This window comes from Drosophila miranda, chromosome 3 (assembly GCF_003369915.1).
Source record: "Drosophila miranda strain MSH22 chromosome 3, D.miranda_PacBio2.1, whole genome shotgun sequence".
NCBI classification, from domain to species: Eukaryota; Metazoa; Arthropoda; class Insecta; order Diptera; family Drosophilidae; genus Drosophila; species Drosophila miranda.
The window spans coordinates 11517184-11541818 of NC_046676.1; the positions used below are offsets into that span (position 1 = coordinate 11517184).

At 41.9% G+C, this 24635-nt stretch overlaps 4 protein-coding genes across 13 annotated transcripts in view; 1 reads left to right on the top strand and 3 right to left on the bottom strand.

Moving 5' to 3' along the window:
* The first annotated feature begins 3476 nt into the window (after positions 1 to 3476).
* The window catches only part of LOC108160643 (cyclic nucleotide-gated channel rod photoreceptor subunit alpha), a 60130-nt gene continuing 38971 nt past the window's right edge, over positions 3477 to 24635 (top strand). For 7 of the 9 annotated variants that reach the window (XM_033391089.1, XM_033391092.1, XM_033391094.1 and 4 more), the window contains exon 1: positions 3477 to 5276. The gene's annotated coding sequence lies outside the window, so the exon portion shown is untranslated. Of the gene's footprint in view, positions 5277 to 10007; positions 10184 to 24635 lie in introns of all 9 variants that reach the window. The other 2 variants (XM_033391090.1, XM_033391091.1) reach the window with 2 other exon arrangements.
* On the bottom strand, positions 17670 to 19413 carry LOC108160646. Of its 2 annotated transcripts, XR_004472412.1 has the most exons (3): positions 19252 to 19413; positions 18432 to 19197; positions 18277 to 18354 (listed from the first exon to the last, which is right to left on the bottom strand). XR_004472412.1 is itself a non-coding variant. In XM_017294779.2 (2 exons), exons 1-2 carry the CDS (start codon positions 18483 to 18485, stop codon positions 17848 to 17850), a joined length of 561 nt encoding a protein of 186 aa, XP_017150268.1. In that variant the 5' UTR covers positions 18486 to 18583; the 3' UTR covers positions 17670 to 17847. The 2 variants fall into 2 exon arrangements, 1 of the variants encoding a protein (XP_017150268.1); XM_017294779.2 differs by lacking the exon at positions 19252 to 19413 and having other exon boundaries at positions 17670 to 18354; positions 18432 to 18583.
* LOC108160645 lies at positions 20139 to 20837 on the bottom strand. Its single transcript, XM_017294778.2, has 2 exons — positions 20751 to 20837; positions 20139 to 20696 (listed from the first exon to the last, which is right to left on the bottom strand). Exons 1-2 carry the CDS (start codon positions 20817 to 20819, stop codon positions 20196 to 20198), a joined length of 570 nt encoding a protein of 189 aa, XP_017150267.1. The 5' UTR covers positions 20820 to 20837; the 3' UTR covers positions 20139 to 20195.
* Positions 20823 to 21777, bottom strand: LOC117188001. The gene is made up of 2 exons (XM_033391100.1): positions 21619 to 21777; positions 20823 to 21552 (listed from the first exon to the last, which is right to left on the bottom strand). Exons 1-2 carry the CDS (start codon positions 21673 to 21675, stop codon positions 21064 to 21066), a joined length of 546 nt encoding a protein of 181 aa, XP_033246991.1. The 5' UTR covers positions 21676 to 21777; the 3' UTR covers positions 20823 to 21063.

Genomic DNA, 24635 nt, shown 5'->3' on the forward strand with positions numbered 1-24635 from the left:
TCATTATTTTCGGTGGAAAATTTAAATACCCCCTTGGCTTATAATAGGTTAATCGTTCTCCATCAAGGATTGGAAACCATATTGCTTAATTTTAATGTTCCACCAAATATTATAAGCCAGATAGAACATTTAGCCATGCCCACATAATTTTATACGATTAATTAAACTATTTTGAACTTGACTGGTTTATTCTTAATACTTGATTTTATTGCGTTTTGCGTGAAAAGCGGTTTTAGCGAAATAAGTCAAACGAAAAACAAGTAGCGAAATAAGTCAATCAAAACAAACGAAAAGGGAAATTCGTTCATATTGCTCAATTTTAATATTCCATTGAATAATGCTGGCAAACTAAATCTTTCAGTAATGCCCACATCATTTTATACGATTAATGAATCAATTTTCTACACAATTGTTTAGTTTTTATTCCTTGCTTTTATTGTATTTATTGTAAAAAAAGGTTTAAACGAAAAAGTCCAACAAAAAAAGAGTCACTATGTTGCGTGTATGCCTTTGTATACCATATTTTGTTAATTTTATATGAACGTATAAACATTGGTATGAAGATAAAAAGTAACTAATAAAGACCTTTTCTCAAATTGACATTTCTTAGACATATTCATGTATATGATGAGTGTTTTGTATATATATCTCGATCCTGATACCTATTCATGGTCCCTACAAGAAGACAATAAGCTTTAAAATATCGTTGAAATAATGAAAATAATAATAATATTAAATAATATTGAATTATATTAAAATATATTGAAAATAAATTTTTTTTGCCTGGGATGACAAACATATTCACAATTCTATAACATCCATTTCCCCCAGGGTATGTGTGCATGGAATGGGACTCATTGCTCTGAACCGGTTATGACGACTAATTCTTGGTTAATCTTTCTTCCGTTTAATATTCCCAGCTATATAGATCTCTTATTTTTGCCCAGTTATTTTTATATGATTGCTGAAACAATTTTGATCAAGATTGACTATTTTTAAGTACTTGCATGTTTTATGTTTTGACAACAACACGATTTCAACAAAAATGTTCAATAGTTGCAGGCTGTGACGTCAATGTTGCTGGTATTTGCAGACTCATTTGTTGTCAACCAGGGTACATTTTATACGATTAATGAATCAATTTTCTACACAATTGGTTAGTTTTTAGTCCTTGCTTTCATTGTATTTTGACTAAAACAAGGTTTAAACAAAATAGTTCAACAAAAAAAACAGTCGCAATGTTGCTGGTATCTGAAGACATGATGCGTTTATAGGCCTTTGTATACCTTATTTCGTTAATTTATTATGAAGATTCTGTTCTGCGAACTGTTTTTAAAACGTAATTAATAAACAAATTTTCTTAAATTTATATGCTTTAGACATATTCTTGCATCTGATTATTATCTTGTATTTATATCCTTTTACCTATTCTTGGTCTTTGTAGAGAGACGATGAGCTGTACAATATCGTTGAAATAGGTTTAAAATAGAGACTAAATTGTTTTTGCATTAATTGGAGCACGGGATGACAAACATAAAAATAAACACAAACAATAAAAGTCAGAAATAATCATTATTCAATCAAAATCAAGAATAATGATTATAATTATAATTATACAAATAAACAAAAAAAAAATATTTAATAAAAATCAAGAAAAATAATTATAATAATAATTATTCAATAAAAATCAAAAATAATAATTATTCAATGAAAATAAAAAATAATAATTATTTCGTTACTAGGAATTTTTGTGTGTTTTTATAAGATTTAAACCATGCTTCTTTGGCGCGCATCTCCATCGAGTATTCTACATACATGAGCGCCATCTATTGATAGGTAAGCGGATGTAGAAATAATCGAACCGTGCTTATTAAATTTATCGAAATTAAAAAAGAGTAAAACTACTGTTTTTTAAATTGGCCAAAATTAGCGCACCAAACATGTTAAATTTAATTATTGTGTAATTCGTATCGCAGAGAAATCTACGAAATATTTCAATAAAATAAAATTTTGAATGATCCCATTTCAGTCTCTTATTTTACGTCTACTTCAGCCAAAGAAATAAAAGTTGGTATTATAAAAGCTCTAAGTTCGAATTTTCGAACTAATTTTCCTTACTTTCCGTCTCTAGGAATATAATATTTTCCTGTTTTAAGGTGTTTTTCCCCAAGAGAAACCGAAACGAATCTGAGCCAAGAAGCCGAGAGAGAGTGAGAAAGAGAGTGAGAGAGCAAACTTTCCCGTTTCAGATGAGCTTTTACAATGTTTCCTTCAATATCTCAATAATGTTCTCCAACACGGCAGCCAAAGCTCCCGCTCTTGAGTGCGTTTGCGTTTTCACACTCAAAATTCCAACTGGATCTTGGCACGGCGCGCCGCACAGTGGCGATTTCGACGAAAAGAGGTGGCAAAAGTCGGAGATTTTTTTTTAGCGCTTTGGATACAATGAATATACGCATCTAATACAGAATTTTCCAGAGAAACGGCTATCACAGCCGTAACATCGGTATAGAAGCCAAACGGCTCCGAAGCGCAGAGAGGGCTTTTAGACTTAGGTAATAAATAGTTCAAGCAAAATCTCGGGAAAATTTAGGGATATATTTTTGCAAAGTGCAGTCAAAGTTGAAAAACTGCTCAAAAGTTAGCTACTAATGAATCCATATGCTCAAGTACACTCAATATTAGAATAATTTTCAATCTCGCGCTACCTCAATTATGTTGTTGGTTTCGTATGAATATGCAGGATAGTATTTCTACCTTTACCTGTCGTTTTGACCAGGTTCTGCATGCAAGAATGAACATAGATGTATGGAGTTCATTTTAAAACTTGCATATACCATTCTGCGAGAGGCAGAAAACAGCACGCTAGCCAAGGAAATACAAAAGACTAGGAAAAAAATTATTCAAGAAAAATTCTTATACAAACTATCACTGAAAATGGACTGCCCAAACAAGGATTTATAAACTCAAGCGATACAAGCACATCACCGACATTCTTTGAGAAAAACAAAAATTACTGTATAAATAACTAAAATTTTTTTTTAATTTAAATTTTTTAATATTATGTCAAGTTAAAAATGAAATGAAAAATAATTTGTATAGTAAAATACACTATTAAAAGTACTTTATCGATAAAATAAAAAAAATTATTGAGCATTTTACATAGGAAAATATGCACCGGCAACAAAGTTCAACTTTAACCCATTATTGTGAAGCTTATAGACACTGTAGCATAATTTACTTAAGCAGATTAAAGTTTGAAAGATTTTTCTTTCAAATGCAGTTTGTTTCATGAAGATATCTTTTTTTGTTCAGAAGTTATTAATTTAGCAAGCTGAAACGGCGGAATGCGCCACTGTGCGCCGCGGCGGCTGCTGGCTGGCGTTGGTTGGGATGCTTTGAGTGAGTTTGCACAGACTCTTCGAATAAACTTGCGGGTGGAAAATCCAAATGAAAAGCGGCTGAGAGTAGGAAAAGTGGTCCCGTGCGATGAACAAGTGAATTGCGCGAGAGACGAGCTGACGGAATCCGGAATTCGGAATCACGGGTTGTTCGAACCGCACCGCAATCGGTAATTCGGGTGGAAAACTTAAAATTCGGTACATTTTCAAATCGCACAGCCTGGATTTTCGGCTGGTGAGCAGCTGTTGGCCGGAATAGGCTGGCTGGCTGGACCGTGTATTAGCAGCATCCGCAGAAATATCGAAACTCCCCTCCGCCACGTGTGTTTTAGGCCGACACGGATGCGGGTCGGTGGCATCCATCGCGGACGCTGATGCGAAAAACGCAAACGGCTTACATTTATTATGCAAACGGGACGACACCGAAGCAACAACAACGAATGAGCGGAGCGGTACAGAAAAGGAGAGCACGGAGAACAACAGACAAACGATAAAAAAACGTTCTTGAAACCACACATCTTAACGAAAAAAAAGACCTCCAGCAACGGTACAAAAGAGCGAAAGGAAAACGAAAGTGAGAAATCATATCGGCGGCCGTTAAAAAACTGGAAAGCGCTCATCCTCTCCTCTTCTATCCCCCAAACTCTTCTTTTCTATTCTATTCTCTCCTCTACACTCTACTCTCCTCTCGTGTTTTCCTTCTCCTTTTTTTTTTGTTTTGTTGTACACAGACAACGAAAAATTTGTCATCGCAGCGGCGGAGCGGAGAAGAACAAAAGGAACGCATCTCGTGGTGTTTGCAGGGGGGAAAAGCATCACACAAAGAGGATAGAAAGAACGAAATAATAAAACACCGAGTGCGGGCGAGAAAGAGAAGGAACAACCCTGAGCCCCCAGCTCAATGTCCTACCCCCGCTGGAGACGACACGACGACGCACTCACGCGCACGTGTCGGGGCGCATAAGCTTCGCACTTGACTTGAACATTAAACGCGTAGGGCTCTGCTCAGCCCCGCTGCCAGTCGCCCTCCCCTCACCGCCCCTCGTGCGTTATGGAAATTCTGGAGGCCTATATCGTCGTACTGCTCCTATCGGCCCCGGCCACGGTCCTGCTGTCCTGCCGCGGTGTTGTACCGCCTCCTCCTCCTTGCCACCAGCAGGCTGTAAAATGCTGAAAAAATCTCCAGCCTTTCCACGCAATTTTTGACAGCTGTCAACGTGCGCTCAGCCTCACTGTGTGAGTAGCGTGTGTGTGCGTGTGTGTGGAGGTGGGTGGTGTGTGTGCCGTGTGTGGCATAGTTATTTCCACTTGGGCGGCAAGGTCAACGGCACACGAAAATTTAAAAGCAACGCCAGAGCCGCCAAAAAAACAAACCGAAAAGCATGTCTAGGACTCGCAGGAACAGGAGCAGGAGCAGGACAAGGAGCAACAGCAACAGCATCGGCATCGGCAGCAGCAGGAGAAACCCACATCCCACATCCGTCGCCTCGATTCCGTTGCAAAAATGCTTGAGAAATATGTCGCCACATACTATGTGCGTGTGTGTGAGCAAGTGAAATTAAAATTCCCGCATGCCTAATGAATTCTCCATCCGAAATATGTGCCCCAAACGTTTGACGCACGTCCCCGCCGCAGCAGCCGCAGCCGCCTGTATCTGTGTTCGTGTTGCGCGAATGTCTCCGCATCTGTGAAAGTGTACGTGTATGTGTGTGTGTGTTTGTGTGTGTAAGCAAAAACAACAGTTAAAAAACAATGGTTAACTAAACCAAGAGAAAGAGCAGAAGATAAAGAAAGAAAGAGCTAAGAAAGGAAAGCACAAGTGAAAACTAAGGCAAAGAAACAGCTGGGAAATACTTGGTAATTTTTGGCGAAAAGGTAAGAGCATCCTGTTACTACTATTATATATGATAAATTTAGGTTTACCTGCAACTTTTGCTAATTATATAATGCATTTTCGTGCCCAAAACCCAGAAACCCAAATACCCTAGTTGTCCAATCATTTCATTCATGGAATTGTGGTAGAGCCAAATGTGGCAAGGTTCCTGCCAGGAGTTACACGCACACACACACATGAAATAATATCCCTACTCGCACACAAATTTATTCAAATTTTAGTCAAATCAAATTGCAATTGTGGCTAAAACAAACACTGGGAGATACAGGGGCAACTTTAACAAAATGCAAAAAGGGGTTGCATGGTCGAACAACAACTGGGATGATGAATGTATCTATTCTTGTAGCCTTTGTGGGCTGATAAAGCTACAGTGCTTTTAATAGAATGAATAAATAGAAAATGTTGCATATATCTGGATGAAGGAAGAAAATTAAGACACAGTGCCATATAATAGGAATAAGTGTGTGTTGAGAGCTTAGATAGGAGGTCTGTGTGTTTCTAAGATAAAACTGGAAAGGGAAGCTCTTGGAAGATGAAAATATAATGTATAGTGTACTATATCCACACGAAAGCTAAGAGCCCAAAGAGCTGTCCCAAGTTTTGCATATGTATCTTTTGAGCAAATGTTGGTTCTATCTGTGTGGAAAAGGACACACAAAAGTTCGAAGAGCTTAAGTATTCCCCAATCGATACGTTGAAAAGTTTGGATTGCGATTGGACCTTTCTTTCTGGTCTTATGATTCTGCCACGCACTGTGGCATACACTCTATATAGATAAGAAGTCATTACCATCTGTGTGCGAGTGAGGGGGGCTCCCCTTAAGGGGAAAACCAATTAAAATTATTTGTGGCGTCAAAGGAAAATGCCAAAGAATGCGACGATGCGAAATGAAACGAAACGAAATGGGAAATGAAAATGGAAACGAAATGAAATGAAATGAAATGGAGAAATGGTGAATGGGCCGGGTGCTCAGCTTGGGACGTGGACAGTGGGGGGCGGTTGGCGGGCTGGACGTTGCCTCGTAAATAATGCGGGCATTAGAAAAAATACCCATCTCCAACGGGTGCTCTGTGGATGCTACTACTCCTGGGTTGGGCCGCCGAAACATCCTCTCTATCCTCTCCATCCTCTCCTTTCTGCTCCATTGCAGCGGGGCATAAAAATGTTAATTTATGTACGCTGCGCCTCACAGTTTGCATATAATATAAATTTTTGCCTCGTTTTTCTTTGCTTATTTTCTCTTTTTTTCTTTTCTTTCTCTTTTTCTTTTTCTTTCTCTTTCTATTTTTTTTGGAAATTTCTCTCGTTGAACGCAAAAAAGATTTTCTTTTTGCCGTTTCTGTAGCCTGTGTTGTCTGTTGAATGAGAACGTGACTGTTTCCTAAGATACGCGAAACAGTTGCCAGCCAAAAGTTTCCCCTTTTCCCCGTCTTTCCTTTGGCTTTTCCTTTTCGTCGAACAGGATGCAGAAGGGATCCAACTGGCGTGTGTGTGTGTGTGTGTGTGTAGAAGATATCACTGCAGCGAAGCACAATTAACGCGAGTTGTCATTAATGTGGAATAAAAGGATATTCCACTGATTTCCATCCGATTCTCGGGGGCAAGATTGCAAGGCATGCGTGCGTGAACATTTAATTAAAGCAACTTATTAAATATGTAAATTTCCGCAAATGATTAATTTGCATATTTATGAGACTAAAATGAGAGCCAGGGAGGATGCGAGAGACAGAACTAAAACAACGGCCACATCAGCAGCCTCAGCGACTGACTGCCACGGAGACGGCAGCGGCGGCGGCAGCGGCAGCGGCGACTGTCAATAATAATAATCAAGGAAGAACGTGAGAAGAACGTCCCCACAGTGGAGGAGGGGGGGCCAAGGAATGGGGAATGGGCGGCTGTAATAACAATTTCAAATTGAAATTATGAATTTAACATGACAGCCAGCGATGCGCATAAGTTTTATGGCTTTTAACTGCAGCTTAAGAAGTTTACTTTCGCCGACGCTAATTATGCGTAAGACGAAGCGAGGACGAGACGAGATACCATGGAAAAACAACCACGGGAATGCTTGAAGAATATAGGGTGGACGGAGGATGGAGAATACTTTGGTGCTACCACCTGGGAGCACCATTAAATGACATTCCACCACACAAGTTCAGAAGAACTCTTACGGGTAAACAAGGAAAAGGGGTTGTCTTATGAAAAGCAACACCTGTCGAAATATCAGAATCATGTAGGGAAATTTTACGCTTAAATTTGACAAGAAATGGGGGAAAGCCACCATGGGTGGATTTTTTCACGCTATTTAACAAGGAAATTGACAGGAAGATAGGTTAAAAGGCTTTAACTTCAGCGGTAAGATGGAAGGTCAATTACCTCTCTGGAGATATCTCTCCTCAAGCGGCCAGAGCGTAGCTCTTCGCTGGGGCCACTAATTAATCGTTGGAGAAGGTATCGGTACGCACTTCGGTAGTCCTTAGGTGCTGCTGCAGCCCTTCGTAGTAGTCCAATTAAGTGCATTTCCTCGACAGAGTCTTCTACTGCCACCGCCCCTGCCGCTACCACTGTTCCCATGCCACTGCTTCTACGTCCACTTCCACTGCCTCTGTGGTTGTAACGACGTGCTTCAATTAGCGTGCATGAAGGATGTGGAGCCATGGAGCCCATGGCCGGCCTGCATACCGAAAAATACTTGCTTCATGTCGTTACCAGCCTGGGTCCTGCTGCCTGCGACCTGCCAACGTGTCCGCATTTTGCCTGTCAATCAATGGCACTAACGGCCCAACAAAAATAAAGCAAAAAAATGTCGAAAAATCGGCAATACACGACAGGACAGCCTGCCGCATCCTTCTGGAGGAGGATGCTCCGCGCTGGCCACTAATTCTTATTGGACGTCACACTCGAAAGCATTTTCACATTTTGCCAACACATTTTTTCCTTCCATTTTGCGAACTTTAAGCCTCTTACGGAACAGTAACAGCATTCCCCACTCTTCCGCCCTTCCGCCCTTCCTCCCACTCGACTCACTCATCAGCTTGTCCTTCGATTCCTACTGTATAGGCTTATGGCTCCCTAATTAAAGCTCTCTCTACCACTACAGGCACAAAGGCAACCCACCTTCAATTCGGGCGAGGGCTCCATCATCCACCATCGTCCTCGTCATCATTTTGCGATTCTGTGAAAGTCAACAATTTTTAATTTCACAAACAAACTGTATATAATTAATTAAAGTTTAAGTGGGAGGGGGGGGAGGAGGCGTCACAAATGAAAAAGTAGCCTTATAAGTGCCACCCCTTTTACAGACCCAGGGTCCATTCCATGCCTCTCCATGCCGCTGCATGCTCTCCTCCGTTTCAGAGATCACAACAATGCCCTGTTGTTGTACCCTTCCAGAGGAGGGTACTTGGACTTTGAACAGAAAATGAAGCATCTACGATATTATAGGATATAAAGTGTATTTATTCATGATTAATATTTGATTCTGTACACCCCAGTTCCATCTAAGTTATTGATTCGCTGTACAAATTTACCATAAGCGAAATGACACATGTCAGATCTGATATTGTATCTCTCCTAACCTCTGTTCTACACATCTCCCACATATTCTATGAAATTTCAAAGATATTTATCCTATCTTTGGAAAGTGTATCAATAGTTTCGAACTTCAAAACGGCACTCCTTTCGTTCTTGTGTTTGGACCCTGCTTCTGTATTCTCATTTGGTTTTAATATGCAAAGTAAACAACATTCTGTTGTTAGCCAAAGGGCAGAATCAACAGAACTAACTACATTCTAGAAAGAGAAAGAGATGCACAGAGAGAGAAAGACAGAAGCAAAACAGTTGACTGCCCAGCGGCCGCATTAGCCAAAAGGAGCGAAACAAGCGACACCAAGACTCATGGGGGACTCGTTGGCCAACACCCCCCACAGACGAGCCTAATGGACCGAAATATGTGTGTAGGCAGTGCGTGGCAGTGGCCAGAGATGGGTTGGAACCCCCCAGAATGAGGGGAAATTTTGCATTGAGCTCTGTGTGCATGTTGTGTGTGCTGGAGATGAAATTGGCATCAAATGATTGGGCCACAGATCTACAGAGATGACTCCAGATGTCGACGATAGAACGTGGTCAAATATGCGTGCCACAGACTTCACCCGCGTAGATACACACAGACAGTACGTACGTACATATATACGGAACGGGGGAAACCCGCTAATAGGTTTTCCTGGAAATTTGTAACACTGAATCTAAACTTTGTATATGCTATACATGAGTGCATAGCTATCAAAAGCGCTTTATTTCGCCAGAAAGTTTATAAACCTCTGCGCAGTAGATATACATATACATACATAGACCATAAATAGTCTAAATATCTGAATTTGAAACCAATTTAAGAGAAGTTTATTTATACACTTAAAATATGAATTCCGCTTGAGCACAGAAATCCCTCAAAAGGAGATTATATTTTCTGCCTTTCCCATTAATTAAGAGTTCCTAGGGTTTCTCTCTCTCTGAACGCATCCGTCAAATATAATTCATAATTTTAGTTACATATGGGAATTCTTGTGTGGCGAGGCTTTGCGGTTCCTCAAACACAGTTTAGACTAAATTCGCAACTGAATTCTGCATTCGAACCGTTCACCGCCATGCACTGAGTTTCGTGGATGTGGAAATTGAACTTACCGCAATATTTGCTCAATCTTGTCTTTCGGCAGGCACTGGCACTGGCACAGGCACAGGCACAGGCATGCCAAGAGACATGCACAGGCATGTCCTCAAATGGGAATCACTATCGTTTTTGGGATTTGAGTGGAAAGGGCCGAGAGAACGAGGTCGTGGCTGAGGCTGAGCCACAGCCAGAGCCAGAGAGGGCGGAGAGTGAGGCTTTGAGGTGAGTGTCAACGATAGTTTGCCCGTCAATCAGTTTTCGAATTGTTTGAAATTGCTTTCATGCGACCCAAGGGAACCACAACACACCCACAAACACACAAACATGCGGATATGGATTGGATTTACATTGTGACAAAAGGCAATATGTAAATACGCCTTTAATTGATATATAATTATTATTGTTGGTTGTCTGCCGTAGGGATCTGTATAGTGGAGTACATCGACATGGAAATGTGTAAGAGTGGGATTCGGTGTGTTTGCATTGCCTTTTAGCTGATAAACAATTGGATAATTTAATTGAATGGCGTGCAAAACCACGCACATATCATAAAACTTGAACTGCAAGAAAACCCATCAATAAATATCCCAGGGCAAAAGTTATTTGCCAGCCACATTAATTAATGACAGTATTCCAAGGCTCGTTTGGGTCATTAATTCTCTCTCGCACACACACACACACACACACACACATAAATATTCCAATTAAATGGAGCCCCAACTTCCGTTTTGGAAAGCAATGCAACAACAAAACAATTTTGTTGCCTCCTTTTTGCGGGCACTTATCAGCTTGGATCGCGACTTCGTTTGCGACATTTGCCATTTGAATTTGTTTGCCCCATGTGCCCATGTGTGTGTGTGTGTTTGTGTGTTTGTGGTCGACGTGAGGCTCGTAAAAAAAGGAAAACGCATAAAATGCAAAAGCAAAAGCTGCGTTAAATTGAGCCCCCCGCGAAACCGAAAGAGAGAGGGCGAGGAAGGAAGAGATGGCAAATCAAAAAACGTGCAGTTGAAATTTTGAACAAACACTCGGCAGAACAGATGTAGATAAAGAACACAACTCTCTCTTTCCCTATCTCTTTTTCTCTATCACTCTGCCTCTCTAACTCTCCAACTGTGACGCACATTACACTGTGCTATGTGTGTGTGTGTGCGGTCTCTCCTTCTCTCTGTGCTCTTGGCCTCAATGCAATCACAATAAAAACCGCACGCATACGCACAATTTTCATTATAATAAAACTGCGCATAAATATCTAAATGAGCAATAAAAATGTTTTATGTGCAATGCGACGGCAACGACATCGACTTCGACACCGTCAATGAAGTGGGAGAAAGCATAAAAGTAGCAGCAGCAGCAGCAGCAGCTGGAATGGAATAGAAAATAACCTTAAAAGCCAACGAGAGATAGCCAATCTGCCACACACACACGCACACATACACGTGACTGTGATTGGCAGGCAGTGCAGATAAATATAGAATGAAAGATCCCCAAAAACTTGACCTTACTCCAAACTTCAACTCAAACACTGATGCCTCTGACGCCCCCGATATGCGTTTTGTAATATACTATCTACATACCCTCGTACAGAAGGAATACATGTATATTCGAGTGTACGCATGAAAATGCCAAAAAACGGAAAAGTGTCATAAACTTTTTAAAAGCAATGACAGCCACAGCTAAGTGGGGTAGACGGCAGCGTGGGAGAGAGCTGAGCCGAGCTTGGGATCGGAATGGGATTGGATGGGTACACTGAGGCATTACATATGTCTGGAATATTTAAAAGGTTGCAAATATTAAAATGTCAAAAAATTGTCCCGTTTTTACCAGCAGAGCGTCGTCTCATGGTTATATGTTCATTTTTCGCCAGAGTTTCCACACGATTCAATGCTTTTGCAACTGTCAAAGAGTCAAAGATGAAATGGAGCTAAAAGGAAATCCTTTAAACGCAAAAACCCACACGAGTTAATAAGCATTTTGCCTTGAAATTCAAAGAAGCAAAAATCTGGCTTCTGGCAAAAGACTCCTAAGTAATTTAATACGGTGCCCTAATAATAGCCGGTGGCCCCTGGCCTTTCGATCCAGCATTTCAGTTCATGGGAAAGATAAATTGCATATATAACCTTTGGCTTCTTTCAGTTCTCAATTTCGAACTCTTAAAACGTTGTACATAAAGAACGTCATGAAATTATACTACAGATACATACAAATTCGTATAAAGTATTATATGTACACATATAATGGAATGGTCCCGCATATAACATAACTCTGATGTGGATGTGTGGATGTGTGCCTACATGGCTGCTGGAATTTTTCGACGGCTCTTAATTTGTATCTTTGTGTGTGTGTGTGTGTGTGTGTTTTTGTGTGGAGTAAATTGCCAGACAGTTGATTAATGCATTTTACGGGCAGGTGGAACCGCCAAAAGCAGAGAGCAGAGCCACGCAGAAGCATCGAGTCAAACAGATTACTTAATGACAGCACGGACGGACGTCAGGGCGTATACGCAATGTCAATGAAATATTTCACAAGTGCGGGAAGCCTCGCATGTCCCTCATATGTGAGGAAATTTGTGCCTCTTCTTGCTTCCTGTTTCCTGTTCCCTGTGCGAATGTAAGGGTGTATATTGCAGTGGAAAAATGTTAATTTCCATTGCAATAAGAAAACTTGTAAGCCCCGATACAAACTGCACTGCAGTGTCTATTAATTGAGATGTCAGAGGGGATATACATTTATACGTATATGTATATACAAATGCTACATATAGGCAGAGTCATAGGCGTAGCCGAGGGAGGAGTCAGAGGAAAAACAATTTGCTGTTTGTGAAATGGTGCTGTAGAAGGAGGCGGCTGCGGGATGGTAGACCGCTGGGAGGCACGCTAAATAACTGAAGAAAATGTTGGCCTCTGGCAGCAGTCGTCATAGGCAGTGTGTCCTGTCAGTTGCAGGAGGCCTGTTGTACTGTGCTGGCGGCCATTTAAAAAAATGTGCCATACGTTGCGTATACGTCACACAAAACACACACGGCCACACAAAGGGGAGAGAGAGCAAGACAGAGAGCGAGAAAGATGTGAAAAATGTTGGCAGCTCTGTGGGAAATTGAGAAACTGAAGGGAAAAGAGCGTCAAAGAAAATGCGAATGAAAAACAGTAGCTGAAGCAGGAGAAGGAGGAGAAAATCTCGTGAGTGAATGAGTCTGTATATGTATATGTATGCATATGAGTATATGTGCGTGTACTTAAGGGAAGGAAGAAAAGACTGAAGAGGAGAGGAGAGTCAGGAGGAGAGGTTGCAGATGTAGGAAGGCAACCGAACGACATGAGCCGTGACGTTAGGCTCATTTATTTATTATTTCCTCAGATTGAAGCACTATCAATAACCATGTGCAAACAAGGCGAGAAGTCTCGCAAACAGCAGCACATTTCGTAGGGGAGCACATGTGCGAAACCAGACAGAAACGATGTGTGCAGGCGACGCTTTGGGGTTTTGGTTTATCAACTTTACGGCCTGTCTCCTTCCTTGTTTATAGATCTATTCAGAGAAATGGATGCTGGTACTTAAGCATCTGGAGCCGGCTATGGATTGTTTTGGTTGTTACTCCTGTTCACATTGGTATATCCTCGAGCCAAAGTAGAGGAAGTCGGAGAATCTTGGAACATGGATCTCAGTGACAGTAAGAACGGAGAGTAACCGATAAAAGAACCCAACATTGAACATTTTGGCACAGCACATCGATCTACATATACACGTTAAGAGTCAGAGAGAGAGAGGGAACCGAAAACAGTACAATAAGGAGATTCTTATGTACAAATATAGCGTCTTTTTCTTTATATGCCATTTTATTGTGGATCGTTTTTATCGAACTATATCGAGTGCCCCTTAAATGAGTACATTTTCCGGGTCAACTCTTTTGTTATCGCATTCCGAAATTAAACTATTTTGCATAAATCAAAACCCTTTACATTCTCCTATCGTACTATATAATATACTCATGTGCTGCTACCCGTGGATCCCTTGTGGGCCATTCATTTGGCTGTGCATTCACTTTTTTGTTGTCATATTTTTTGTTGGGCAAAACATGATTTAGTGGCTCTACCCCTTTCGGCGTCCCTTTGGCCCCAGCTTAATGATGTCAATCGGCGCGTGCTTTGGCTTCAAACTAAGGCCGCCGCGGCATATTTGCCAAGTTTATTTGACCAAAAAAAGATGAGTTGAGGCTGGACCCGGTCACGAGCCCATCGCACATTCATCATGTGGGTGGAAAGGTAACATGGAAAAGCAATCGTCAGACAAAAAGGGGCCAAGGGCCGCAGCAGCAGAGTAGCCTCATTCCCCCTTCCAAAAAAAAAAAACTCCAAAGGATGCTTGCCAAAAAATTACATGGTCCATTGGTCAGCGGCAACAGCAGCCCCAGCCGTGGCGTGGCGGCCAAGAGCAGTAGGAACCGGGCCCGCAGCAACCCTTAAACAACATGCTGGCCTATCCCCTCTCTCATCCGTATCCCCCCTCTCTCACTCTTCTCACACTCGTATATTCATAAAAGAGTAAAACAAAAAAAAAACACCTTTGATGTATGTAATTTTTTTACCATTTTTTATGCCCCTCATTCCAATGGAATTTTGTTGTTTTGTTTCGTCCACTTTTTGGCCATAATGTAGAGCTCTCTGTAGAGCCATGACTCTCTCTCTCTCTCTCTCTCTCTCTCTCTCTCTCTCTGTGTGTGTGTCTCTCTTTCTCTATATCCCTGAGTTTGTGTGTGTGTGTGTGTGTGACACAGAAAGCAAGTTGTGCGAGGTGCGAAGCTGTGACGTAAGCAGAGAGCAGTGGAGAAGCAGTGGCCATCAAATTGGGTTATCCCGCAGCACCACACGCCAAAAAAAGAGGAAAGGATTTTAGAGCCTCGGAGAAGGGGTACTTTTTTCAGTGGTTTTTGCAGCCACAAGGGAAATGAGATTTGCGCCACGAAAGTGTGTGCAACGTGGCCGTGTCAGTTTCAAAGTGACTGTGCGCTTCTCTTCCTGCTCCTGGAGCAGGAAGCAGGTTGGCGGAGGAGCCGCACTGGATTCTATGCTGAAATATATCTGTATAGTAGAGAGTAAGGGGCTGGTGTCCAAATGATTGATTTGTTGGGCTGGGAATCAATTGTGGCCGAACTTCGAAACTCGTGTTCAGCCCACCAATCAATACCATAAATATTTTATGCGACTCTGGAAACCTGAAAACTTTGTCCTGGCGAAAACTTTCAACATGCAAAGCAATGGAAATTCGACAGTGCCTGGAGATATTCTACAGATTATGGAAATACCTTCAGCTAATTGAACAATTGTTCAGGATCTACTGCAAAATGCAAAATATATTGTGACATCATCAAATAATTATCGCCCCATAAGACAATTTCCATTGAGAGAGGCACACTTTGCCGTCACTCTCGGACCAGAGAACTTAATTACATTAAACTAAATGGGCGAAAAGCAGAGAGAAACACAGTTCGCTTAGTAAGTATATGTACAACCAGCGACAGCGACAGCGACAGGAACAGGCACGATTCCCACAAGCTGACAAAGTCATCAAAAAATTTCACAGCCACTTGGGAAGGCAGAAAAGCGCAAAATTTTTATTATGTTTTCATTAGAGGCATAGCACAGCCAAATGGTCAAAGAAAGCCACCAGGAAACCATTGCCATTGCCACCATTGCCCCCATGGCTTAAGACACGCTTAAGGGGCGTGGCTGGCAATGGGAGGGAGCAATGAAAACTTTTGAAGAACTCCTGGGCCAGTGCTCAGACACGCGCGAGTGCCGCAAAAAGCGTGGAGAGCAACAAAATCTAATGAACAACGATGGTGTGTCTGTGTGTGTGTGTGTCTGTGTGTGCATCTGTATTAGTATCTTGGGGGAGTGTGGTGCGATGGCCAGGAGAAAGCCCAAGAGAAAGCCCCATTCTCAAGGGCACGCTTCCGGAAATAAATAAATAAAATTGGAGCTCCACTGAAGGCAATGTTTTTCTTTGCCTATGAAAAGCGGAAAAAAGAGAGAATAAAAACCTTTTCGCATTGAGAATATAAATTCTCTTGAAATTTTAATGATACAAAATATTTGTACACAAAAGAAACTCATCATATTTTTCCAACCCGCACCCCCACGCCCGCCATGGCTCGATTTCCTTTCTTTTTTAGTGTCTGCCTTGCACTTGATTGTGCAATTTAAAATTAATTAAAAGGTAGAGGAAATTGAAGCTTATGTGGGAGCTCTGCTGCTGCTGTTGTTGCTCTTTGAAGTTTAATTGAAACAGAAAACAGTGCGGGTATGCAATATTCGATGTTTCCTGTATAGGAATAGAGGGGGCAAGCATAAGGAGCAGCACTTTCAAGTGTCAAGAGGATATGAATCCTTTGTCATGCGAATAGTCCTGCCACGTTGTTAGTTTTTGCTCTGTGCACTTTGTGGAAAACTCTTCAGCACAGGCATCAAGTTTTTGTTCGTCAAGACAACTAGGCGAATATGCAAACTATGTGAATATTTGATGCACGAAATTACGAAGTAAGAAAGTGTGTGCTCCAATTCCTTCGTTACAATTAACAGCGAACCCCAAACAATGTTCTCCAAAAACAGAAGCACATATCAGTGAATCAATAGAAGCCTGTTTCCCGATAGTCAAATCAACGGACGTCTTTCTCGGTACGTAGCAAAGAAGAATTCCCCTAAACCCCACAAATAGAAGATAGAGTGACGTGAGATTTCGTATAATTAAAAGGAACAAACGACTCGTGTTTCGGCCAGTCATCGATAAATCAGAGCTTCTCTGTCCGCACCTCTCCTCTGTAACGCTTTATGGTGGGGACGCAATCGCAGCTCGACAGCTGACGACAGCTGATTGATGATCCGCAAAATTACAAATTACACACACAAATGCTAGCCGAGATATGGGGGAAGAAAGGGCAGATAAAAATCGCCCCAGACCGACCAAACGAAGCACGCCATCCAATTCACTTAGGGCGTTGCACCTTATTTGCTTTTGGCCCAAATACATTTCCAAGGAGGAGAAAAGACGTTGGAAATTTGATTGATTATATTCATCAGAGAAAACGAACGCTGCCGCAATTAAAATGAAGAAGAAATCATTTATAATTGTGTGCGTCTGAGATGAGCGTTGAGTTGTCTCCAAAATCGGCAGGACGAAATCAATCCATATTCTTGAATCAGAAAAATACTTGCATACGCCCCAGTCCCAGTTCCAGTCCCACACTGAGCGTTGGAATCCGCTCGTTCTGGGAAAAAGAACAGCTGGCGACTCTTTCAATTTCCTCCCCACTTTTCGCCCGAACAAACAGCGAAAGTATCGAATTTCCGTTCGCATTTGTAATCTGTTTTAACTTGTTTCTAAGAAGGCTCTACGGCAGCGATTGAAGAGCGATTGTCGTATCTGATTGATTAATTACTCAGGAAAAAACAAACACCTAACGAGGTCAATCAGTCACAGATAATTTTCGTTCTTCTTGTCATGACATCATGATGCATCTTCCAATCAGAGTCATAGACCAGAATTTTCGTGTATAAAATTCAAGGAATGAGCACGCATATTCCACTTTCGAGTGTTTCGGGAGAGTAGATTTCGAAAGATATGTAGCTAGAAATTATAGACTGGAGTTGCCTCTATTAGCAAATTCTCCCTTTTCGCTTTAGATTTCATTTCATTATCGATCTTCTCATTTTGCGGGACAAACTTTTATTACACTTTCGAATATTTTGATACACATATATACATATATTTTGACACAACAACAAATTTAACACGGCTTAAATAAGCGTTAACCATCATAGACCGTATTACAGACGTACAATCATCCGAACGTGATATAGAAAATTTAAATGTTGCCCTTAGAAGATTCTCTATGAGACTCCTGTTTTCATATAGTCCCATACTTTCGGATCCATCTCGAAGCGCTTTAAACGCTCGTAGTATTGGCCAAAGAAGAAGCCCTCCAGTTGAAAGATCTTGAAGACGCGATAGCTCTTCTCATCGTTGTATTTGTTGTTCCAGGCCCACACGCAATAAGTTGGAAAAGCCCACACAACGGACTCTCGTCCCCCCGAATCCAAATCGCAGGGCAGATGCGATATGTCGAAGCCAAAGGGTATAGCTGGCTCAGTGGAAGTGGCATTGGTATCATTAAGGCTGGTTTTATTAGTGCGGGCCAAGTGCTTGATTGAGCTGAAATGTGGATACTGAGGTAACTTGGAATCGGGGGCCATTTCTTCTATGGGTTGACCTTGCTCTCTCCGCACCTTGGCCCAATCAGTGGCGTTAATCTTTCTTTCGACGACACTGGAATTTTTCGTTTCGTTTGGCATGTATTCCGGAACACTCCGGGCAGCTGCACTCTCAATTAGTAGGAACTATCGATGGAAAGACGGATGAAATTGATTCTTATGATTGGACATGCTTCGCCGCTTTGATTTCTTCATCGTCTTACCCCCACAAACAGCAATGCCAACAGGATTATTGTTCTCCAAAATGGCAACTTCATTTTACGTTCCAAAACAAATTCAATTACACAAAAATTTTGGATTTGTTTCGAGTTGAATTTACGGACTATCAATGATGACTTTTACTAGTGAAATGTACAGACAACTAACTCAATGGCACATAAGAAAAAGGTATCCCATAAATAACCCAGAAATACCGCCCTAAACCGTAAATCAACCATCCAATAAGAACGGATAATTTTATTGACCCTACAAACATTTGTAGTGTATCTATGGGTCTTTTGGCCAAACATAGCCGTGGGGATCGATTTCGTAGCGCTTCAAGCGCTCGTAGTACTGACCAAAAAAGAATCCCTCCAACTTATAGATCTGCCAGACTCGCCAGGTTCCCTCATGGGCATACTTGTTGTTATATGCCCAAATGCAGAAAGAATTCAAATGGCTGATGAGCTGAGGGCCCATATCCATGTCGCAGGGTAGATGTTTCGTATGAAAATCGAATGGCAAATTTATGCGAGTTGAACGCTTGCTCCGCCGGATATGCTTCACCGCGGATGGCGATGATTGAAAATGAGTAGCAGATATAACAGAAGGGGAACCAGGACCGGATACTGCAAGACTAGTGGTGTTCTTCATCTGCTCGCCTGCATCGAGGATCGAGGTGTTACTCGTAGAGTTGTTGATGCCACCGATAGACTGCTGCTGTGCTGGAGCAATGGAAATACTCTTGGCATCCCCTAAAGGCAGCTGGGACTGCAATGTGAGGATGAGGATCATTTGAGGATAGTTTGAACACAGAGGACTTACCATTAGGAATAGTTGCCATATCAGAGCTAAAGCTAAGGACATCATAAAGGACATGTATATCCCTTTCATATAAGTGTTTTATTTTCTTTTCGTTTTACGTTATTGTGTATCAATGTATTAATTAGCTATATGCTAATTACTTAATATTATAGCAATAATTTGACATTTAAATGAAAGCTTGATTCTCAGAGAGAATATATTTATGCATAGATTCGGCTTTTCCCCTGATTTGAACTTTTCGCCGAATCAAATATATCACCGTTTGTCACCAAATAGATTAATGTTCGCAATTTACTAGACAAATTAGAGTTTGTCTATGGTATTGGAAGAATACTCAAACGACGTTCAGGGTTAGTGAGACGATTAGAAACAAAATGTATCAGGAACGAGAACTTTAGCGGTTAAAATGCTAAGTTTTATCTTAAAGTTAAATTTAGTAACTACCACTTAAAGAGAGACAGCCAAGAGTCATATGATGGCCTACGTTTATAAAAGCCACTCGTCGGATCGAGCAGCGAGCAGTATTTCAAGTATGCAAATAATATGACAGCCGTATACAGGCCGTTGATAGAATATAGCAGAGGAACTAACCTTAGTAACAGGATCAGGCTCTACCATCTACACCATCTTCTCCATCTTCCGTATATTATAATTGGCCCTGCAACGTCGCAATGCGTAAAGGATTAGTATTTCCCCAAATCGCAACTTCATGTTTGGCTCCAAAACAAATTCAATACACAAACATTTTTGACTAGCTTCGAGTTGAATTTACGGACTATCAATGATGATTTTTACTAGTGAATGTACAGACAACTAACTTAATGGCAAATTATAAAATATAACCCATATCCGCCCCAGAAATACCACCCAATACCATAAGTACCAATAAGTACATTAAGTCCAAACGGATAATTTATTTGACCATACAAACATTTGCAGTGTATCTATGGGTCTTTTGGCCAAACATAACCGTGGGGATCGATTTCGTAGCGCTTCAAGCGCTCGTGGTACTGACCAAAAAAGAATCCCTCCAAATTATAGATCTGCCAGACACGCCAGGTTCCCTCATGGGCATGCTTGTTGTTATATGCCCAAACGCAGTGAGACTCAAAATTATCTACGATCGAAGCAGCATTGCCCACATCCACGTCGCAGGGCAGATGTTTTGTATTAAAATCGAATGGTATATCCATCAGAGTTGCACGCTTGCTCCGCCGGATATGCTTCACGGCGGATGGTGATGATTGAGAAGGGGTAGTAGAAGGAGTAGCAGATATAACAGAAGGGGAACCAGGACCGGATGCTGTAAGACTAGTGGTGTTCTTCTTCTGGTCGCTTGCATCGAGGATCGAGGTGTTACTCGTAGCGTTGTTGATGCCACCGATAGACTGCTGCTGTTTTGGAGTAATGGAAATACTCTTGGTATTCGTCAAAGGCAGCTGGGACTGCAATTTGAGGATGAGGATCATTTGAGGATAGCTTGAACACAGAGGACTTACCATGAGGAATATTTGCCAAATCAGAGCTAAAGCTATGGACATCATATATGACTTGTATATCTTTTTCATATAGGTGTTTTCTTTTCGTTTTCTTTTATTGTTTGTCAATGCGGGTTTCGTGTTTTATGTAACCATATAAAGATTAAAAGACAGCTAAATCAGTGTTACAAAAATCCGACATCCAGGCTTACAGATTTTTGGATGTCGGAATTTTTGCCCCCTCCCCTTTAAAATCTACACATATAGCCGTCCCGTTAAAAGAGTAGATACGAGAATATAATTTTATTTCCGCACTAATTTTATAGAGACTAGGCTAAAATCCCACACCTCTGTAGTCGAAGGAGTGTGGGTCGAGCTCGAAGCGCCTCAAGCGCTCATAATACTGTCCAAAGAAGAATGCCTCCATCATTGCCTGCATGTATATGCGCCACCACCCCTCGTGCTGGTGCTGATTGTTTTGTATCCAAATGCAATTGAAAGGGAAATAATCCATTATCTTATAGGATCCCGATTGATCCATGTCGCAGTGCATATGGTTCGTGAAGAAATCAAATGGAATATCTACTGCATATTCCCTCTTTTTGCGACGGATATGCCGCACAGTAGATGGCGAGGATTCAGAAGGGGAAACAGATGCAGAAACCGAAACATGGGATACTGAAAGGCTAGTGGAGTTCAGCCTCTGGTCGCCTGCATCCAGAATCAAAGTACCATTTCTGGTGGCTCTCGTGGAGTTTCTGTTATTTTCGATCTTCTGCTGCGTTGGAGTAATGGAGACACTCCTGGCATTCCCGAAAGGCACCTGGGACAACAATATGAGAATGAGGATCATTTGAGAGTTTTTTCTCTTAATAGCAGAGGAACGTACCAGTAGGAAGAGCTCCGCTATGAGCGTCAAGGAAATTAAATTCAATTTGGGATTCATGTTTGATTTTCGATGTAGCTACAACAATAAATACTGACTGAACAAGGAATGATGAATACACAAAGATCTCAAAGAACTAAATCAATGTCCATGACACTTAAATGAAAGCTTGATTATCAGACTTTTTCCTGATTTGTATTTTCTACGAATAAAATATACCTCCGTGTAACATCGAAAAGCTGTGTAAGGTTGCAAAATCAGAATGCCTGTGCCAGTTGTACGATAATAGTTTCGGGAACAGTTTTTCTTATATAAAAAATTATAATTATTATTTTAATTTATTTACTCGCTATTTAATTACACCAATTGCTTGGTGGCGTTTCTAGATCCAGTTACGTTCTGTTTGAGTGAGGATCTGGCCACGATGACAAAGTGCATCGGGGTAGAACGTTGGTTAGTTGAGTTTTAAGATTGATCATGTCTTCAAGCACTTACCAGAACGAGCAATAGAACTGTGCCTGAGGCGAAAATATCTAACGAATGCCGCTGCTACGCCTTCTATCTACACGAAATTCCATACAAATTGTGGAAAAAGCATCAGTTACGGCCCTGCACAACCGCGCCACCGCTCCACCGCCAAGTGTAAGTGTTCTGAGAAGAGTTCCAAGAGGAGGCGGATGTTCCATGGTCTGACAGCTGAAAGAATGCTAGGATATACGCACACACACACACACACACACACACACACTCAGGAGAGGACCAGGACATGCTGGCCAAGGACTTCTTTGGCCATGTAAAGAGTGACAGCCAAGTGTCATATAATGGCCAACGTTTATAACGACCGCGCGTCGGATCGATTTGTGGCGCTGAAATGCGAGCAGCATTTCAAGTGTGAAAATAATATGACAGCCGTAATCAAGACGTTGATAGAAGATAGCAGAGGAACTAACCTCAGCCCAAGGATCTATCGTATATACTATCATCTATCTTCACTCTTCCCACATCTTCCGTTTTCCCATATGGATTTCAAGTTGAAAGGCTGCAGGAAATGGGCAAAAATGGCTGGCGGAAATGTTGAACGTGGCGGAGATGGAACCGAATAGGCAAGAGAAGGGGGTGCTGGGTTGGGGTTTGACTGTTAACACATGTCATTGGGGGCATAATTGCATGGCTATAGAAGTGCCTGTGGACGGAGGAAGGGGATATGGAACTCAATTTCCACAGACAGAGCCCTGAGTAAAATGAATGACAATTGTTTTGACACGCATGTTTCGACAGAGAGAGAGAGAGAGAGAGAGAGACAGAGAGACAGAGAGATGGTAGGGCAGATAGAGGAAATTTTCAACGTCAACATTTGGAGAGAGAGAGAATGATGGATATGCCCCCTCTCCCCTCGTACCAGGGGTTCGTCCAGACGTACAGATGGAGATATATCCATCTAATTGAATTTTTGGAAGCGGGGGCCCGTCCACTGTGTTGGATTTATGTGAAAATCATTTTGCCGAATCTCTTATTTGTTTGAGGCCTCGTTGAAAGCCAAACATTATTGGGCCATTGCCATTAGATTAAAACCATACAAGATATAGCTTGGAATCTGAAAATGGCATTTAATTTGTGCGCTACAAATGACCTGCGGGTTGGGTGTCGTGTATGTGGTCTTGTGGCCTGTGGTTATCCAAGGAACACGGCCACCTTATCACCTGTTCTTGCGGTTCCTCCCACTCGTCCCTTTCCCTACTGTCCAAACAACGCTAAATGCTTTAACAGTTAATTTAAAATCCAATTAAGATGAGCAATTCACGGAGGTCCTTGGACCAGCCTCTGCTTATGACAGTCCCTTCTAGGCCATCGCGTCTGTGGGAGGGATAGACGGAATGCAAATATTTCCACAGCGAATGGTGCATACATATATGCAACACTGTACCTGATGCTGCTGCTCGGAACCAAGCCAAATGGGAGCCTAATTAAGTCTCAGCCTGCGGGATGTGGGAAAACGATCCATGTCACTCAAAGACGAAGACGAAGATTAATTATGGCCAACGGAGGGGGAGAATTGCATCCAAAATTCTTAGCGGCCAATAGGGTTATAGGCTATATACAAGACATTGCCTCACACAGTTTTAGTTTCCATTTCCCAGGGAAATTCCGAGACTTAAACGGGATGAGCTGCTGGAAAGTAGGAATTTCGCCAAAGCCATAAGTTTCCCCCGGCCGCGAGGTCGCGTGTGTGGAAAGTGCACTCCATCTTCGACTTTGCCAATAAAGTGAAATATCCTTCCACCATATCCATATCCTTGCCACACTCCACTCCTGGAGAATGCTGCTGTGTTGGCACATATTTTCGCCTGCTGTGCCAGCAAATTTGTTGCAGGACCACACAACTCTGGAGGACCTGAGTTTGCTGCAACAGCAAACTGCCGCTGAATGGGGCACACACACACACACACACACACACACACACACACACACGTGCTGCCGTTCTTTTCCCATTTTGTTGTAATTCTTTGCTGCAAGTTGTTTTTCATTTTCATTTTGTTTTTCCCTGTTGTTTGGCTGGTGCGGACGCTGCAGCCGCCGCGACCTTTTTGTTTGTTCGCGCTCTGGCGATTCGGAAAAAACTGTAGCAACAGCAGCAGGCGGGGGAGGGGCAGGCACCTCGTACTCGAGCACGCCTGAATGCTAGATGCAGAGCAGTGTCTCACGGATGTGAGCGGGCACCTTGCATCGAGGAACACAGCCAAAGCGCAGCTAACAAAATGTTTATATGCCACAGGGTCTGAAAAGGGCGAGCGAATGGCTGCTGGATAGGGGAAACAGGAAGGTATAAGGGATGAGGGATGCTCACGTATATGCAGTTATAAATTGCAGTTCGTGCGCAATGTTGAAGGGAAAACACAACCAGAGCGAGCAAAAGCCAGAGAAATGGAGAGAGAGTGCGCCATTCCATGGATCCACAGTGCCACGCAATTGTGTCTGTGTTTATTTTGGCAGAAAAAATGTTGTTGTAATAGAATTAACGG

Bases quoted from the DNA above. Each gene is read 5' to 3' on its own strand.
- LOC108160646 (XM_017294779.2), bottom strand. From the start codon at position 18,485: ATGAAGTTGCCATTTTGGAGAACAATAATCCTGTTGGCATTGCTGTTT. The intron at 18,355-18,431 runs GTAAGACGATGA...TTCCATCGATAG, and splicing joins TGGCATTGCTGTTTGTGGGG to TTCCTACTAATTGAGAGTGC.
- LOC108160645 (XM_017294778.2), bottom strand. From the start codon at position 20,819: ATGAAAAAGATATACAAGTCATATATGATGTCCATAGCTTTAGCTCTG. The intron at 20,697-20,750 runs GTAAGTCCTCTG...CTCAAATTGCAG, and splicing joins TTTGGCAAATATTCCTCATG to TCCCAGCTGCCTTTGACGAA.
- LOC117188001 (XM_033391100.1), bottom strand. From the start codon at position 21,675: ATGAATCCCAAATTGAATTTAATTTCCTTGACGCTCATAGCGGAGCTC. The intron at 21,553-21,618 runs GTACGTTCCTCT...TTGTTGTCCCAG, and splicing joins TAGCGGAGCTCTTCCTACTG to GTGCCTTTCGGGAATGCCAG.